The sequence below is a fragment of the Fistularia commersonii genome, chromosome 8, assembly GCF_037954325.1.
Source record: "Fistularia commersonii isolate RoL2024-O1a breed Wild chromosome 8, RoL_Fcom_v1.0, whole genome shotgun sequence".
NCBI lineage: Eukaryota > Metazoa > Chordata > Actinopteri > Syngnathiformes > Fistulariidae > Fistularia > Fistularia commersonii.
Genome location: NC_141291.1, coordinates 17562488 through 17582552, shown reverse-complemented (window position 1 = coordinate 17582552; position 20065 = coordinate 17562488). Strand labels below are relative to the sequence as shown.

The 20065-nt window shown below is 37.2% G+C and overlaps 1 protein-coding gene across 2 annotated transcripts in view; it reads right to left on the bottom strand.

Annotated features, from left to right (window-relative positions):
• Window positions 1–20065, bottom strand: part of vav3a (vav guanine nucleotide exchange factor 3a) — a 101904-nt gene that overhangs the window by 40425 nt on the left and 41414 nt on the right. For both annotated transcript variants that reach the window (XM_086151468.1, XM_086151467.1), the window contains exons 3-10: window positions 10927–10985; window positions 10745–10810; window positions 8704–8812; window positions 7693–7794; window positions 5793–5861; window positions 3728–3831; window positions 3375–3474; window positions 2690–2785 (exon numbers count right to left, since the gene is read on the bottom strand). In XM_086151468.1, coding sequence (XP_086007594.1) covers window positions 2690–2785; window positions 3375–3474; window positions 3728–3831; window positions 5793–5861; window positions 7693–7794; window positions 8704–8812; window positions 10745–10810; window positions 10927–10985 — 705 coding nt within the window. The remainder of the gene's footprint in view (window positions 1–2689; window positions 2786–3374; window positions 3475–3727; window positions 3832–5792; window positions 5862–7692; window positions 7795–8703; window positions 8813–10744; window positions 10811–10926; window positions 10986–20065) is intronic.

Sequence of the window (20065 nt, the reverse complement as noted above, 5' to 3'; positions counted from 1 at the left end):
CCGTGAGAAAAAAAGATGAAACAAGGGGAAGACTGACACTAAGAAAAGAAACAAAGAGGAGAGAAAGTGCAACAAGTAATATGTTAAATGCATTATTCCTTGCCTAATGACAGGAGTTGCTGTCTGCACTTTTTTTGTTTTGTTTTGTTGGTTTGCTTGTAGTTCCATGAAATGATGATATACAGTAAGTATTGTTGCTTTAACATCAATCTACAAAGCTTGCATAGTCTCACATCCGATAGCACACATTCCCCAAGGAGGGTAGCTATAGACGGGCTGCTTGCAAGAGGGCATTATAGGGAGCTTTGTGAGTTCTCCATTGCAGTTTGGGTTCTCTACACCTTTTGCTTCTTTTTCCTTAACTTTAGCTTTCCACCCTCTTACACAGTGACTGTTTTGTGCTTCAGTCACAAGAAAAGTGACAAATAATGTGGCTAAAAATATAACCAAATCACTTCAGAGCATTGATGGGCCAAGAAGCAGTGAGACGATAGGAGCCAGGTGTTGATGTAAATGATTACAATTGCCATTTTTGTGACATTTGCCCCGAGAAGATCTTTTCCCATAGGTTTACAGTGGGAAAGAAGTGGCTGTAAAACAGAGGATACCGATTTTTGAGAGTCACAACCTGAGAAATGACCCATTTAAATATCCTGATTTGATTTGTTTGGTCTGATAACATTTTGAGAGTCTAGAAGAGCCACAAGATGAAATTATTTTATCTCCGTTCAAGTACCAGAGGACTAAATCAGATTTCAGTGGCACAAGTTTTTATATCCCTCGCTCTCTGGATTCCCATTGTGGAAGATGGATCACAAAAGTCCACTGATTTTTTTTTTTTCCCATTTATATCATGTGACACTGAGCAGCTATTTCAATACTGAATTCACTTTTCTTGTACATCCAAGGTCTGCAGCACAGAGCAAAAGTGAGGTTAAACTCATGGTTTATCAATTTTAATTTTAATTTTAATTTTTCAATGGCGGGGCATAACATTTAGCAAAATAGCTTGCATCAACTGACCGTGAAGCAATGCTTTTAACAGCTTTATACTTAATATCTGATGGTACATCCAAATAAAAAGGTTGGATTTTTTTTTATATCACACTCGAATCTATCTGTTTATCAAAATGGGATGAGATAAATTTGTTTCATGTGGGCGGGTTGCTTGAACTGGAACTTTATAAATTATGAATAAGTCATTTGAAGTGATAACATTTCTCGGCATGCATGAAAGGTCCTGCTGAGGCCATGCAAATAAAGATTGGTCATACTGGAGGGGTGAGATGCTTTCTGACCGGCACAGGAGATATGTTTAGTACCTTAATCATTTAAAAATCAAATATAAAAAACTAATAAAGAAGCTGCAACTCGAGCTCTTCGTTTCAAACATTGGCTAAAATATATTTTCTCAGCAAATACTATTAAGCATAACCATTGCTGAAATATGAGAACACTTTGAGACACAGTAAATTTTAAATATGAATGTCAAATTCCTCAGCATGTTTAATTTTCTAGACCTTGAGATCTAACAGTAAAGGTCTAGTTACTCAGATACTATCTGACAAAACATGAAATAAGTATCTGAATATGTAACATCAGATGCAGAATAGGCAATGTATTTATTAGCTTAAGAATCCACACATTCAGAGCTGATTTTTAAGATTGTAAATCATAAATAACTTGTTTTTCAAATATGTTTTCCTTTTTTCCATAGAAATCTGATTAGTCTCATACACAACAGACATCGCAACACACACGCATACACACCTTCAGAGTGAAACAAACTGAAGAAAGTTCATCTTGGCAACGTTAAGAAGGATGCAAAAGCCTGTGACAAAATCCAGCTAAGATTCCGTGAGGAAATGTTTCACTTCCCCGCTGACTTTGTCTGCACTTTTCAGAAACTCACAGATTCTCACCACTTCAGAAATTCTTCACCCTTCAGTCTCTATCTGTCTAATTATTTGTTTTGTTCTATCTCCGGCATTCACTTTCACTCCTCACTTCTCTTAAGCCAATTTTCTCCCTCCTCCTGCTTGATTGTCTTGATCAAGTCCGAGTTCTGTGGCATTTCAGAACTGTATTCGCCCAGCATCCACAAGGATGGTCGGGGGAAGAGTGAACGGCCTCAATGACAAGAGCTTAGAGCAACAAAAAGCGGATAATGGTGCCTCCAGTGGCTGTGTCCAGTAATAACAGTGATTCCTGTGACTGGCGATGATGGAGCTTGATGAAAAGAAACCTCCCTGATGAGACTGCATCATTTACTGACAGTCATCAGTCCCGTTTTGATCCCTTACAGTGACATGGACTGACTGATCGGGTTGAAATAAACTCGGGAACTACGTATTATACAGCTAATTATGAATTCCAATGCACTGCTGTTGCATTTGATAGATAACAATTACTGTCCGTGGGCAGATCTATTGATCTTTTCTTTTCTCACAACACAGAATAGCTATTGTGACATGTTTCTCTTTTCAGCAGCTATATGAGAATAAGGGCAAAAATCCATCCCTTCTACAATGATAAAACTCTAATAACTTTCAAAGTTCTCTGATTTCAAGGTATTCATAGGATACCCCACGGCCACCAAAAAGACAACCGCTCATGGCATGATGTGCAAAAAATTTGCCCGGCGACTGGAGAGACATTTTACTGAATATTGTGGCGAACAGTCCAATACCTGCAGAAAAAGGTGGTACTTCAGGACTCGCTGCATAGGAACCACCAACAGGTCCCTCAAGGTGAACTTGCCATAGTTTGCCCTCTTTGAACATTCCTGTGATAATAAAGAAAATTGAAATATATTCTAGTATAGTTTTTCATTTTAGAACAGGGATTCTTAAATAAAGGTGGGTACCTGGGCCGTTCTAAGTGGGCCAAGGATGTGTGTTAGAAGTAAGAAAGGTGTCTAAAGAATGATTTATGGTGCACTTTTGTTTTGAAGGTACATGCTTTTTCAAAAACATTTTTCAAAAACATTTTGAAAACATGGAAACAAAAATATTAAAGTGAGATCACTCAGTGTGAGTTCGTCGAGCTCATTAAGACAAAAAACAGGGAGCCAACTCCAAAAGTGTGCGATACTTCACTTCAAGTGTGTGACCTATGGCAAGATATGTTGAGAACTAGCAGCTTCAAGGAAAAATGTCCGGTTCCTTTTATTAGGCTCGTTATAAAGGAGTATTTTCGTTTTTCTTATGTAGCAGAAAATGTGTTCTTGATTATATGGGTTTCTTAAACCAAATGTCTCACAAGTGTAAGAGTATTTGATGATGCGGCGCCTGGGGAAATCTCTTGAGGGCGTCCTCTGACCATTCAAAGAATCTTTGTAATCATCTCCTGAGAGGTCAAACTTCTTTTTTTACCTCAAGCTTCATGCGAACATCCTCTCTCTCTTTGCAGATGTTATCCAGTGTGGCGATGGCTGACTCTACATGGCTGCAGTACTTTCCATAGATCAACAACCTGGAGCAAAACACACGCACGGAGGGGCATGGATTCTGGGAAAGTGGTTCGGCTACAGCTTAAAAGCAGAGTAAAAGCATTCAATTTGACCTTAAGACTTACTGTTCTGGCACGGAACACATTTAAACATGATAACTCAAAGTCACAGATGCCTGATTTGAGTATAAAGGAGTCTAGACTGTTTCAGGCACACATTTTTAAAGAATTGTGAAAAAGATAATTTTGTCATGTGCTTTGGAAGTGATATCCGTACCTCTCTTTGAAAGTGATGAAGATCTGGTAAAGGTTCTGGGCACTTCTTTGTTGGACCGAATCTTGGAGCTCCAGCAGTAAACTTTTGTGAACTTTAACAAGATCCTAAAAAACACAGCGCACATTAAAAAAAAAAAACATCTCAGTGTATATGACAAACCGTTGGATGGCATTTACAATGAACCCCGCAGCACCAATTAAATCATATGTGACCTACTACTTGTTGTGACATTCACATTGTTTCCTGGAGAGCCTGATTTATTTGGCTCTCGGAGATCACTAATGTTCCACAAAGGGTCAAAAGATACCAGATCAAAATCCAAGGTGAAACATCATATAAGTAAACTTGAGTTCCAAAGCAAGAAAATAAAAACAAATTTGGTACTGAGCTGTTACAGAGTTGGAACTGGCACCAAAATGTTGCAATTTTGAATAGAAACATGTGGATCGCGTGACAGCAGTGTAAAAAGATATCTTGAATTCTTGTAAATTTGGCATTCGGTAAAGTGGCAAACCATTTTAATCGAACAAATTCTATAAAGGCTTAAATGACATCATTGTTATGTATTAAGGTACCATATTTTTATACTTACAATTTGTAGTTTTTGTTTGCACAATAACAGAATCTGGGTTACTTTGCTTCCATTAAACAATCTGTATGATGATTAAAACACTAAATTCATTCTCTATACTATTTATCCTGCACACAGGTTCACTGGGGGTGGAAGCCAATCACAGCTGTCACTGGCAAAGAGGTGGACTTTAGCCTTTACTAGCCCCCCTCAATCACAGGGCAACATATAGAGACAAACAACCATTCACTCCTTCATTCACAACCACGACAGTGAAAGAGTCTTTAATTAACAAGTAACATGTTTCTGTCCGTGGGAGGAGGATGGAAAACCCACAGGGAACCCCAACAGGTGAGGGATGAACATGCAAACACTACATAGAAAGAGCCCGGGTGGCCATCAGAAGCCAACATGAAACCATCTTGCTCTGTAGGGATGGAGTACCGACCGTTGCATCAGCATGCAACTCCGATTAAAATTATAATAAGAAAGAATTCATAGATTAAAAAAAAAAAAAAGAAAAGAACCTGACTTGTTCAAGATTAAAACTGACTTGTTCAAGATTTTATTTATAATGCACATTGTGGGCGTTAGAAACGTTTGAAATTCAAAGGTTTGTCATCAAAATGCATGTTGATTTAGTTACATTTGATTTTAAAGTTGATGACTTCTTTGCACTGGTTTATATGCATTTATCGATATACATATGTAATTTCTAAAATGTAACAAGTATTTCTGCAGCAAGAAGTCTTACATCCATGACTCTTCTTTAGTGTTGGGCAATCCCTGTACTTGTCCTTTGGCGCCACCATGAGGTCAACTATTTTCCTTTGTGTCATGAACTATCTTCTGAATCAATTCCAGGTTATCTCAAAGCTTGAAAAAAATTCAACTGAAATTGTTATACAAGAAAAGGCAATATTTCAAGTTTGTGGGGAGATTTATATGCATGGAAAGGAATAAATAAGTACATAAAAATGATGATGATGATGATCATGATAATACTAATAATATTACTACTACTACAACTACTACTACTAATAATAATAATAATAATGTTAAAAATACGACAAACAATAATAATAACGTGTTCACGGACCATCTATGCAGAACCGAAAATTAAAAGTTAATATTAAAAGTGTTAAAAGTGTTTACAAATTGAGCCTTTGTCAATTTGTGTGTGCTGAATGTAGTTCTCAGTGTTTTTTCAGACCCAAGACTCAAGATTTTTTGGGGATGAGAAAAACACACGAGTAATCAGTGGTATTGACATTTCCACAGTAAATGGTATTCAGTTTGCATTAATATTATTTTGTCCTGAACTTTTCCCCTTACTGCATTTGGAACTTTATATAACAAAGTTGTGTAGCATATAGAAAAGTTTCATCACTTGAGATTCATCCCTTGTTTCGGTTTTCAATCTCAGACTCCAGCTTTTGAAAGGAGAACTCAACTATCAGATTATTCATCTCGTTTGCAGAACTGATGACTTACCGGGATGTTCACAAATACGTTTTCCATCTCTGCCATGGATAAGAACATGGTGAGGGGCGTCATAAAGTGCTGCAGCAGAGAGAGACAGAACAGATGAGAATGAAGCCTGCCTTTCCAGAATAAGAGTGGGGATGTGATTTTGGGAGAAGTCATACTGTAGGGCTGAGTTGCAAAGAGCCACAGTCAGCAAAAACAAGCAGAGCCGTCTAGGTCACGACAATAATCTCATTTTCAGAGTTTGCAGTTTAATGATTTCCTCCAAGAAAGCCACCGCTGCTTCCTCACCTCTACACCTCCTTGGAGTGGCCAAGCACAATCTAAATTCCACCATACACTTCAAATTGAGAGCTATCTACTCAGATCGTATGCCGGTAAATGAGCCGAGGTCTTTTTCCAGACGCTGAATACAAGCAAGCAAAAGACAAGCAGCAGGGCAGAGCCCGAGTCTTGGGCAACTTTTGTTGGGTTCATGTTGTAAACTGAAATAAGGACCTGAATAAATACAGATATCGGAAAATGTAGAGACATCCAAATTAATTCATTCATTAAAATGTAGAGGAAGTTAAGATAAATGTTAAAATAAACATAATTTTGCTTCACACATGATTTAATTTTCTATTGGGTTATTTATAGTCATCCATACATACATAATCATTGAAAGTTTTTTTCAAATTAATTTCTTGTTTCCTTTTTGGGAACTTTTCTGTGAAAAAAAAATAAGGACTTATTTAGGCTTGGTAAATTGGAATATGCTGTTAACAATCTCAAATGCAAAATTGGAAACCTTCTCTTTTGAATAGAAATATATGGGACTTGGAGCCTGATCATTGTGCTACATCAGGACAGTCCAAAGGAAATCATTGGGTTTAGAATCAGGGCTTTTTGAAAACCACAGCACCTTGAAACCCATGTCTGATGAAAAATTGTGAAAAATTCCCATTCAATTGTGTGAGACAGAGAGAGAGACACTCTTAATGTCAGAGGTGCTCTTCTTCCCTTTAGTGTGTTTAAAAGAAATGTAGTTTTTATCCATTCAACTTGCCACAGACTCTGTGTCGCTGTGACAAATCCAGACTTAATCAAATTATCATTTTTAAGGCGGATTTCTGTAACCACTTTACAATTGCCAGCGGGCAATTACTTTTAAACAATGTCAATAGTCAAACTGCAAATTTGCAAGTTGTCAGCAGAGGCAACAGTAAGAAACATTTATTCAACTTGTATCTGCTTAATCTGCACTCAGGGTCGGGATTTGGGCCGCAGCCAATCAAACTGGTCACCGGGAGAAAGGCGGATCTCACAATGTAGCGATCACCGCTCAGTCACAGGGCCACATTCACTGTCTGGCAGTGAAAAGTTTGGAATTGCAATTTGGAGTCTTTACTGCAGATTTCTGATCGGGGGAAATATTCTGGGAGAACCCGCAGAAAACCAACACAGCCACCCACACACAGACATATTCTATTTTATGCTCATTATCATATAACTCATCCATCAACTCAACCTATTTAGCAATGTTAAAAGCATAACTCATAGTTGTGATAACATTTTTCAATTATTTGTTACACATAAAAACATGAATAGAGATGATTTATTGTGACTGGTTAATGTTGTTTACAAGAGAATCAAGCAACCCGTCAGACTTCAAAAGATAAAAATACTTCTCATAACACAAAATAATTAAATATTGGCATGCAAGCAGCCCCAAGTTTCTTGCAACAATGCAACAATGTGAACCTCTGGTATTATGTCAAAGTAGATAATTCAGATTGTAGATGCATGTACTTTTTTTTTCCTTGACAACCTGTGATTTCATGTCAGAGCACTGTCATTTTATGTCAGAGTTGAAAACAAATGTTAACATGACTCCAATAATAATGTGCAATCAAAAAGACTGTACCTTCTCTATAGAGTCCAGAGTTTCAGTGTATTTCTCTTCTGTCTGCCTGATCTCTGCTAAACAGCAACTCCTGATGTCAGTTTCTGCATGCTTCTGGAACGCCTACCCACACACACACACACACACACACACACACACACACACACATGCACACAAAAACACATGCATATGGAGAGAGAGTGTATGCTTTCATTGTGTGTCAGGGTTGTGAGTTTAAAAGAAGTCTTCAAACAGATACGGCTAAATCGGCCGGTCGAATAGGATAGGAGGATACAATGGCGCTTTATTGATTATTTTGGAGTCACGTATTCACCCATGCAAATGAGATAATCTGACAGAGATAAACACTACATGGGGTATCATTAATATGACCATGACATAGGATTTATGATGCTTGGAAAAACAAGTTTCCACATGTATGAGTGTAGCAAATAGAGGAAGAAAGGGCGTACCGGTAAGCTATTTTTCATGACCACTGTTCTATAGCAATGCTCACATTCATATCTATAATCATATTTATAACAATGTTGACACTCTTCTACCAGCATTTATCCAAAAGCACATATCCCATGTCACATGTATGGTTCCTACACCATACATGTTACAATAAACACTTTGAATCTTCAATCTTTGTCTCCGCAGACTATAGTGCCTTAAAATGTAGCATTTTCTAATCTTAAAGTGAAGATCTGTGAAAGGTTCAGATGATAGTTGGAGTTGGAGCACCGTGTTTTCATTGAAAGGTATTATTTTGCAATTCAATAATAATTTGTGTCTAAATAAAACCTACAAAGACATGTAAAGACATGACATCTAAAGACAGTATGACTGATGCTTTTTTTATCTAATCCGGGTAAAGTTGAGCTGGTCAGTGGAGGGGGATTGATTTTCTCTTAGCAGCGGAGTGACGTATTTTCACAAATGAAAAATGTGATTCGGACGAAGAGTCAGTGTGGCAGAAGGCGAAGTATTACTGTGAGGAGGAAAATCACTGAGGAAAGGGGGACTGACCGGAGGCGGGATGGCTTCTGTTTTCATCAGGTCCTCATAGATCTCGCCGCCATCTTCATCGTCGTACACACAGTCATACAGATCCTCCTCATCCTCCACTGTGTTCTCACTGTGGCACACACACACACACACACATGATAGAACATGGATGTGATTTCAAATTTACACACGGCTGTTTGCTCCTCAATGGAATTTTTTCTTTATTGCTTCCTTCAACAGATTTATACAGGACTGTCTCAGAAAATTAGAATATTGTGATAAAGTTCTTTATCTTCTGTAATGCAATTAAAAAAACAAAAAATACTTTTTCATGATATTCTAATATTTTGATATAGGATTTTTGAGATATAAGTCATAATCAGCAATATTGAAATAATAAAAGGCTTGCAATATTCCAGTTGATTTGTAATGAATCCAGAATGTATGACATTTTTGTTTTTGTAATTGCATTACAGAAGATAAAGAACTTTATCACAATATTTTAATTTTCTGAGACAGTCCTGTAAGCAAAGTTAATGTATTTATTCACTGAATGTCCTCAACACCCAAGGCATGTGTGCTGATCATTAATTCCTCATTTCGTGTAACTTGGTTGGAAGTGTAACACGCAATTAGATGGTGTAAGATTTTCTCCAGATCAGACAATCAACTTGTTGATATAAAGAACTAAGTTACTGTGTTTTAATTTTGGACAAGTAACACAATCCCTCAGAATATTTCTCAAACGCTGGAAGAATGTACAAAGACTGTTATAAGAAACAAGAATCAATCTCGTTTGAGGCCTGGTTCAAAACCAGAGCTAGCATCACAAAGTGTGCTTCAGAGAAAATGAATTCTGTTTATTAATGCCACAATTCCTTTCACTGTTTCAAAATAAGAGCTTCAAACTCATGCGGTGCCACGGCTTGGGAGCTGCTGCAAGAATTCAGAAAAAAATCCTCCATCAATTTAAGATTAAATTGCTAACAAGCAGCTCATCCCTTACACAAGGCAGTGCGATAACAAAAAAATATTTTATGTTAATTGATGCATTAAAAATTAGAACCTGAACTCCTTATACATGAAATGTGTAAAAAAAAGAGGGGAGAGCTTTTTACACATATGGAAGAAGGAACCACAATGCACTGAAATAAAAAAAAGAAATAAAATCAGCGAAAACATTTAGTTGAATATGTCAGTTCATTTTGTCTACATTTGGAAATATTAGTTGCAAATGCAGGATTTGGATTGTTATATTTTGAGTGTAGGCCATCAAGAAGGCTCTATGAAGATCTTTATCTAGTTGTCTTGATTTGCTTGAATCAACAGGACGTATTTTAAAAAAGAAAGAAAGTGGAAGAGGTTCAAAGAGTTTTCTTCTCAATCTAAATACCTCAAATCACTTCTCATTAACGCCACAATGGCTCCATGTGGTCAAAATGCAACCACTTGACTATGTGAAATTGTATATGTCCTGTTGCTAGCATTTGAACTAAGGAAGATGTAAAAAAAATAAATAAATTGTTTCAGGAATCCCATACCTGCTAGTTTAGAAAAAAAAAAAATTGATTTATTAAATATACGGATTATCCTGGACCCAATCCCAGCTGAAATTTGACTAGGGGCGGGATTTAACCTTGAGCAATTGCAAGTCAATCACAGGGCATCATGTAAAGACAAACAACCATTAAAATTGTTATTAAGGGACACTATGGTGTCCAATTAAAATGGACTGTGGAAGAGAAGTGGTGAACCATGAAGGTGAGAGCTTGAAAACAGCACACAGAGAATTCTGTATATTTTTGAGTTGAGAGGAACGACATCCACCATTCAGTCGAAACTCGAGGAACACATATCGCCTGAAACCACAACAGCCTACAGAAGTAGATGGAAGATTAAGGAGCTGAATTATAGAACTAGAGGGGCCGCCACAATGTGCCACCTTCAGGCATAGGCTAATGGGTAACTAGTATCACTAGTTAGTGATAATCTTGCAAACAAAAACCCAACGTCCTTCAAGAACTGATGGAGTTTATAGTAAGTGTAAAGAGAAAAGACTTACTCTATGAGATCCTCCAAGTGGTTGTATATATCCTCATCTTCCACACTTTCCTCTGTTGGAAAAGGCCTTTGAACAAAATAAAAGTATGAATTTTAAAATGTGGCCGTGAACTGAGTGTAGACTGTATAAGATACTGCTCTTAAACAAAATGCTTAGATTGTAATGAGTGAATTTAAACATACCTGATTCCAGTTTGCTGTGCAGTTATTGAGTGGGAAAGTTTAGAAAGTGTGTCCATAACCTGAAACGGGAATGTAGACTTTAGGATAGAGTATTAGGAAAAAGTAATTTTGACATAAAATCCTTGGATTGGAAATAATGGGGATGGGGGGGGGGGGGGGGGGGGGGGGGACTTCATATTTTGCATTTCTAAGAGAAGACACTTGAGGGCAGCATTCTCAAAGGCTGCAGCAGCAGCAGCTGATGCATATTTTTTTTTTATATCTTTTTCTTTTATTTATTTATTTTACTTTTTTCACCAAGCAATAACACAAACTGACATTCTATCCCTCGAATAACAACGATCATTCAAAGACTTAAATGATCAAATTCTGAAATAAAGTTGACTTATTTTTACAGTCTAGATAAAGAAAATTAGCCCTGAGGCACAAATGATGATACAATACATTTATTATAACATATGTACGATACCTATACATTTAAAAGAAATAAGAACACTAGGAAAAATTTTTCCACGTATGTTATTCAATCAGTGGATAGTTAGTGCTGCAGTTGAGTGAACTGTAAAGTAATTGATCGTGCTGTGGAGTAAACCATGAGTTATTTCACATCCTGTGCTCAGCCCTACCAGTGACCTTGACCCTGCATGTGTGCCTCTGTGTGTGTGTGCTTGTGTGTTTGTGTGTGTGTGTGTGTGTGTACGCACGCTTCTGTGTAAGCTACTAGCCTAATCACAACTGAATTCACCTGCTGCATGAATGATATAGCTCCATTATCTGAGTCCACAAGCGGCCAGTTTGTGGGTCATTCATCCGCTGACACGAGATACAGATGTACATTCACCCCGGAGCGTAAGCTCTCACGGATCAATACCGATCACACAACTGGCATTTTCCTCCCCCCACCAGTAACTTGTGGTGCACAAAGGGAAGGAAAACGAGACAAATGTTGCAGTGTGCTGCTCTAGAGTAACCCCTGTCGTGCAATGTGGCAGTGACGTAAGTGACGGTGAAGAGGAATAATGTAACTGTCAGTGGTAACTGTTCATCATTTGAATACAATGTACTGTCACTTTAAGTGATGAGAACCCTGTCCACTATCTGAAGCTTCGCACATCCTCTGACTTTGGCGATGTCAGAAAAAGGGCAGTGCAGTGAAACATGGAATTCCAAGCTCCAATCAAAGAGAAATATTATGGGCAGCTGTAAAGTGTGTGAGCACTGAGGGCTTCAGACCTGTGTTACACACTGCTTAAGGGAGCGTTGGGTCAAAGACATGTCCTTCCCTCAGCCTACATCAAAACAACTTACACACAGTTTGACTGCTTTAAGTGTCAAAAGAAATGGCCCGTTTTAAATGTAGATATACAGCACATCAACATCCATGTAAAAACTCACACCATCAAGAAAAATAAAAAGCAAGAAGAATTTTCTCTGGTGGCATTCATTATTATGGAGTGTAAAGTCCATTTATCACTAAACGCATCACTTGTGTTTTCCATTAAAACTTCACAGGATTACTTTTTCTTCACTATTGGGGATCTTGTGGATAAATTCACTGTTACTCCCACAGTTATATCGATCCATAGCAATAAAACAAGTGGAAATGAAAAATATCTATTTTGTTGGTTAAAATCTGGTTGCTTAACAGTGAATGCACAGGAATAACTGATAGGGCTGAGATTAGAGATATTTTCATCATCTCCTCTTGTCTCTCCTCTGGATTATCGCAACTGAACAGCAAGAGGACGAAGCTCAAGGTGAGTTTGTTTGGAAAAATATCTCCCTAAAATGGAAAAAAAAAAAATTGGGGAAAAAACTAACTTAAATAAACAATAATGTCATGTCTTTTAGCTCTAAGTCCAATTCATAGTTTCTGTATCAGTCCACGAAACAATACTTTCACAAGTAGGGTTTACAGTTTGTGTTTGTGTGTGTATATGTGGATGTTTTGTTTATTGTTTGTTTTCTTCTGTCTAGAGTGGCTTATAGAATACTTCTAATTACTGAATTCATTTATCCATTTTTAAAAAAGAAACAAAACTAATTGCCGTTGGCATTTTAGGGCTGTTGAGGATGTAGTGAAACTGGAGCCCATTGGTTAAAAGAAAAGTCTGCATCGATAAAAGTAAGTCTATGGAAAAAAATACTAAAACTTGAGGTCCTTTTAAATATATAACGTCAATATTTTCATTGAAATTTGGCATGCAGCTGAATTTAAAGAGACTGTTGCCTCCTGCACATACAGTTTTGTAATAGAATCGTCTTCCTTGTTATTAATCCTCGCAGAATTACAAGAAAGGCATTCTGGCATGCTCCCTGCAATAACGAAGAAGGGCATGACATCCGGAGGCCAGTTGGCAGGTACAACGCGTCCACAAGCCCAAGATCCACTATGTGCTGAACAGAGCTTTGGAGTCGGTCCAGTTTCAACCACCAGCTGAGGACGAGTGGAAGAGCCTCTCGGCTCTGGTGAATCCATGAGTCATCAACATTCACAATGAAACTGACCATTTGCACACAAACGCCATTTTAAAATCACATCTATTGCCACCATCAGCGGCTTGGTCACTCATGACTGAACGCCCGGGAGGAAATGAAAGGTTGATAGTTCAAAATTCATCATGTCAGCAGTGTAAAAATATAGATGATTACAACTTACTGTGTGACATGGGGAACTTGAAGGCATGGCTTAAGTGAAAGGGAATGATGACTGACGGATCACAAGACAATATGTGTGCATGAATAAGAAGGAAAAGTTATGCACGAAAAAAGTGAATCAAAAACAAAGAGTGCTTTTTGGTTATTCAGATTCTTTTACTTAACCTCAACCTCTGAGGATCTGGAGACAGATATTTTCATGATTTGCAGAGAGTTTAAGTAAAATACTATACGCTCTCTTAGTGATTTCCTTGCATAAATAATTGGCTGCAAATGATGCTTATGCAAGACTTGCGTTGTGTTTTGTCAGCCAAAGTAACAGAGGAAGTCTGAATTAAGGCATTTAAACACTGACAGAACAAAAAAGGTCTTGATTTCACAAGATAAGGCTGTTTGTTGTATTAATGATTTAATTCACCTTTAACCACCAGTCTATTAGATAAGTTGTTGTTGTTTAGGCTCTAAAATTTTGAGTTGTGACACCTATGTTTGCTGTCTACATTTTTTGAATATTTGACTTCCCCTCTGTAGAATGTGTCACACTATTTAGTGGTTGTATCACGTTTCTCTGGTCCATAAATATAGCTCTCTAAAAGAATACATGATCTGAAATTCAGTTATTGCATTTGGGTTAGGGCCAAGGGCCAAAGAAAGAAAGAAAGCCAGGAAAAGAAAATGTCAAAATATGAAAATTGTAGTGTTTAGTTGGTTCTATCTGCAATGATCTGCTTCATACCAGTTTGTAGAAATGTAAATCACAAAGTATCAAAATAATTAACACCATGTGGGAATATAAGCAGTGACTAGGAGAGGCCTTTTTATTTTGTTTTTGTGAAACTAAATCAAGCTTATCTTGCAGCTCGTTTTGCCTCGCAGTGGAGGCAACAATGGAACATACGCTTTGAATGAATTCAAACACATTGATTATTTTTACAGTGTGTGTGTGTGTGTGTGTGTGAAGGTTCTCAGTTGTTCTGCAGTCAGCAACTTTTGGCACCAGGTGTAAAATATGCGTCCAGATGTGACAGGATATCTGGACTGAGGTTCCACAGCACATCTGGACTCTTGTGTCTGTCCTCAGGTCGTTAGCAGTCAGCAGGAAAGCTAACTGTCGCTGATGTGGTTTTCACACACCCATAATGGAACTTTTTCTTGCTCATGTTTATTTTTCTTTATTTTCCAATATAAAAAGTTAAGTTTTCAAGTCAGCCAGAGTTGAGCACAGTTCGGGGGGTTAACACCAATGGACTTGATAAGCGTTGATGAAGATGTAAATGCAGATACGGCTAATAAACCCCTCTGAGTTGACAGGGAAGCAGAGCGAGTCCTGATATTTCACACCAGAGAAATTAAACCAGGGCAAGGGATTTATCTGCAGAGATGAAAGGAGGATGTGCACAGACTGGCGCTGGATGCAGCTTCATCTCAGAAACCCAAAAAAAAAAAAAAAAAAAAAAAAAAAAACCTAAATAAACCAAAACAAGCTTGATTTCACAGAATGACAGATAGTAACACCACAATGAAGAAGAAATGCCTTCACTGATGAGCAACGCTTACTAATGTATTTGCCACAGTTATACATAGAACACAACATCAGTGTAATTTGACCACTGCATTTAACCCATCATGGATGCACCATGAGCAGAAAGCAGGTAAAGAACGGCTCCAGGGGAGCAGTTAGGGGTTCAGTGTCTTGCTCAACAACACTTCGACAGGCTGGGAGTAGCCGGGAATTAAACCAGGAATTTTCGTTTCTGTACCACGCACAATGCATCACATATTAAGAATTACTGCAGCTGTGTGGGTTTTTATCCCCATGCTATACCTAAAAGTGTTGTGTATAACACAGCTTCTCATTTGAGGATTTAAAAAAATCGTGAAGCATCATCCACACATATAGACATTTTTCCATCTCCTTGTGGTTACATGAGCAAATGGCAATATAATAGCAATATAAACAATACAAACAATACAAACAATATAAATATAAACAATATGAAATAACTTTGTAGGACAGTGTGCTGCATCTTAAACATTTCTTTTGGATCTATATCTTGAAAATGTGTATATGTTTGTAAGATGTTCTTGAATGTTGAATACGGCACTTTAAATAAAAGATACTATTATTATAAGACCAGTCACACTATATTTTCCATAGCAGCAAAGTTGCTTTCACTTAATTGTTGGTCTGGCCCATTAGAGCCACTGTATGTGATGAAATAATACAAATAATGAAGGATGAAGGATTACTGTCGCGGAAGTTCAGTAAAAAAAAAATAAAATAAAAAAACCTAGGATCAAAAGCAAGATTTCATTTCGTATTTCAAAGTATGAATAAGCAGAGCCCCATCTGGAGAAGAGTGGGGGTGGCACAAAAAAGTCCAGATTCGTCTTCCTCGTGAATAGTAACATTAAAAACATACAAATCTAATGAACGCATCTGATTCAGTGAAAATCACTAATACAATACAAAAGCCCTTTTACACGCTGTCATTTTGCCATTTCTTAACAACAACATGAAACTCAAGAGGATCATCATTTTACTGCTCATGAAAGGAGACCACATGATAGAGATGATATACGTGAGGATTGATCGTGGCTCCATCCCACAGTCTCAAGAGAAGATTCACATGACAGGATGGTTTGATCTTCAGAAAGCAAACAGATGATTTCTGATCTGCTCTCAACATTCGAAGCACCGAATCTACATGTCTCTCTGTCCTGGTAGAGGTCATATCCAGAGTGGGTGATTCATTTTATTGTGTAATCCTTGTACTGGTTTCACACACGGTCTGGTTGAATGTCCATGGTTTTAGATTTGTTTTGTTTTTATTTTTTCTCTACTCTGCTTATGTGCCTCCAACTCAATGTTGATTTCATATGCTTCACTATCTAAAAAATTAATCACAATATATGCATAATTGAATACAAAATATCTAAAATAAAATAATATATTATGTCATGTTATGTCATCTCTATCATCCCTCTTCCATGTCCTGGTTTGTTTTATCCTACGTTTTCAAAAACAGTTGTTCACACCAAATTACAAGCTTTCCTGCAATCTAGAATCAATGTTTCATTCAAAATGGTTGATTCTATAAGCTGTAAACTTCTATTAGCATCTATGAGAAAATGACTGGGGATCAGCTGTGTGGTGCAGCCCTGTTTTATTTTTTTTATTTTATTTTATTTTTTCTATAACTACGTATGAGATAGACCGGAAGGCATTCACCTGAGGGACAGATTCAGCTGCACAAAGCAGGCAGGTGTGGAAGCTCCCTCAGAGAGTATTAGCGTCACACACAGGTCCAGCTGACCATTATGTCGAGACATCTTCACTTGACTGCTTCTGGGTTTTTATTTTGTGTTACATACAAAAAGTCTAATTGTAATTTTTCCATTATCTATATCTACATCTGTTGAAAATACATGAAAACCTTCTGAGACACTGCACCGGGGATTTTGAAGCGAGGGATGTTGAATGATATTCTTTATATTCTCAGAAGAATATAAAAGCATGTTGGGTTTGAAAATCTAACTGCAGCAATAATGTCTTTCCCCTAAGAATAACCTTTCACTGTCTCTCAGTTTTCTTAGGTCATCTTTTGATAAACATGCATGAAAGTCGGTTAAGCAAGTCAGTAAAATTCTGTTTGCAATTGAGGATGAAGAGGAAAATACTCTTCTCACACATCATCACATTGCTGCTTTTCAAAGTCTGATGTCAGTTGACAAGTGCATTTTATGTGATGCACCACATAACACACACACACTCACACACATGAGCGCATGCACACAAACACACACACATACGCACTCACAAACACACTAACATTAAAGTACCTTAAATATATAGGTGATTACCAAAATGTGCCTCTTTTTGACATCGAGGGTGTAATAACCACATGGCACCTCAGTAGAACTCGTGCACAGTGTGACTATAATGTGTCAAATGTGTCAAATGTGTCAAAAAGTTGAGGCTCTTGACTCTTTCTTTGAACTGTCCATCACGAGCAAAAGTCACAATTTCCACGACATCGTTTCTACCAGAACCAAGCCACCGCAGGTGTGTATCAGCATTAAAAGTTATTTCAATCTCTGAAAAAGGACTGACAGCAGTCAACCACTCACACGCCTCACTCAAGAAGAGAAGCCTGTCATGAGTAGTGAATGCATGAAATAAAAATGTCAAAATTCCATCTGATAGTTGAATTAAAAAGCTGTGGTGCATTGAGTGCAGGAGGTAGGGGATAAACAACAGAAAACCTAAATGATACATCTGTATCCTAAAAACATGACTTGCAAAGGCTCTTATCAGGCTCTTATCCCTTTAATATTTGAATTAATAAAATGGTTGTTAAAAATGTACTGTGCAATAGTAAATAAAAGACCCAAAAGGATTGTGGAGGGTGAGGGTAAAGTTTGTTGGTGTTCATGTGATGTCCATTCTTTTAAGATCAGACAACAATAAGATCACTGCGTTCCTGACATTTGTAAATGGCATCTAACTGCTTCCCTTGTGTTAAAAAATATATGTTGAATATAAAAATCTTATTTTTCATTTTCCTGCTATCTTCATTTGTGTCTGTTGAGCTTTGCAGTAACATTTATTTGCATTAGTGATCCTCTGTGTGCATTTGTTTCTGTGTTTCCTGACATGCACATTTTAAGAACCCATCCATACAACATGAGGCCAATATATAGGCTGATAGGCTCATAGAGAGACCAGTTAATGCTTGGCAATCAGAACTACGGCTCATTAACACCCATAATGTATAATTAGTGTGTTTGGATATTCAGTAGTGCAGCTGATTGAAATGCAGTGCACATTTGCACTTCTTCTCAGTTCTCATTGTCAGGAAAAAAACAATTCACCTCACTCCCATCGCAGTCATTATTTATGTTTAAGACCATGGAAAAGGCTGGAAAGCAGTCCCCACCTAAGAGGAAATCTAAGTCCAGTACATGAATATATTCATTGACATGAATTTTCTATTCTGTCTCTCCTTAGCTTTTGTTTATTTTTATCTTTTTTTTCTTTTATTGTTTTTATCATATTTTTGAAGTTATTAGGCCTCCATTGGTATAGAGAGAAGCATTGCTTTCAGAATGAATTTGAAAATGTGTAAAGAAAAAAGACCAATATAAAAGTAAGGTTGGTTGATTTAACTGGATTACATTGAACACAACAATATCAAATTCATCCATTGTTTGTTTTCCATGAACCAACGCCCCAGGAGACTTCCTTTATGTCAGCTGTTTGACTCAGTCACTGATATGGTTAAATACCATCCTTATTTAACAGATACTTCCAAATTAACTTGTCACTATAGCTTGTTTCAAATGGTAATGAAGCAAATCAGAGATAGTTCATATAAGAAAATAAGTTAAAACCCCCAAGTCGATGATTTTTTATTTTTATTTTGTCCCCTTTATTAAAACATCTGTCGCCAACTAATTCACTGCTATTTCTACTCCAAATTTATTATTATTTGAATGTGATTTTTGGAGCCTGTTGAGCACTTTTATTGGAGGAAGGAAGTTGATGAAAAAAAAAATTTGCATAACACATGACGATAATTCTTCATGTAATTCATTGATGAAATCTGAAAAAGGTACATCAATACAGACGTGCAGTAAATGTCCTTGGATTGAGCAATTTTGTGATGCATTCAAATAACACCTGAATTAATCAGTCGGGGCTTTTCTGTTAGACCCGGCAAGATGAATCGTAAATTACAATCAAACAAAGCATGTTCTCAATTAAAAAATTCTGATGAAGCTGATGAAGGGATAAGATTTTTGTCAGCGCCAAATGGCACATCTGTAGCTGCACATTTGCACAGTGTTGTAATGGAGCAACCATCCAGCTGCTAAGATGTTTGAAAAGTCATTACCCAGCACAAACTGTTCCGCCGAAGGCTGAAGACACTCCAAGTTCTCCTCCAAGTTTGGAAGTCAGGAAGTTCCACCACATTATAAACTTCAGGTAAGTAATATCGATCAGTGCTTTTGATCACTCTATTTTAAATATCCTGGACCTATAATGTGTTTCATAACATTCACAAGATTGCAATGAATATGAATGCAATTCATATTTTCAACATTTTCTCAGAGCAATTGGCTATCATTTGATTAAATGTGGCAGATTTTACACGTTCCCTACCTGAGTCAACCATTTTTTTATGTTCAAGCATTCTTTTTTTTTACCTTAAATAAGCAATTAATTACCTACAAATACTCAAAATTAGCCAGAGGGCATTTAGTCGGCAATCACTAAAATGACCTAACGTTGTTAATTAAATCAGCTAAATTTAATGATTAAAAAATATCATTATAAAAAAGAGTCACAACACACACACACACACAAGCATGCACACACACACACGCCATCCTGTGTAATCAAAGCAGACCCTTGAAATCCTGTTTTCACCCCTCCTTTTTTCAGACACATAACAAGACCACGCATCACCTATGTCAT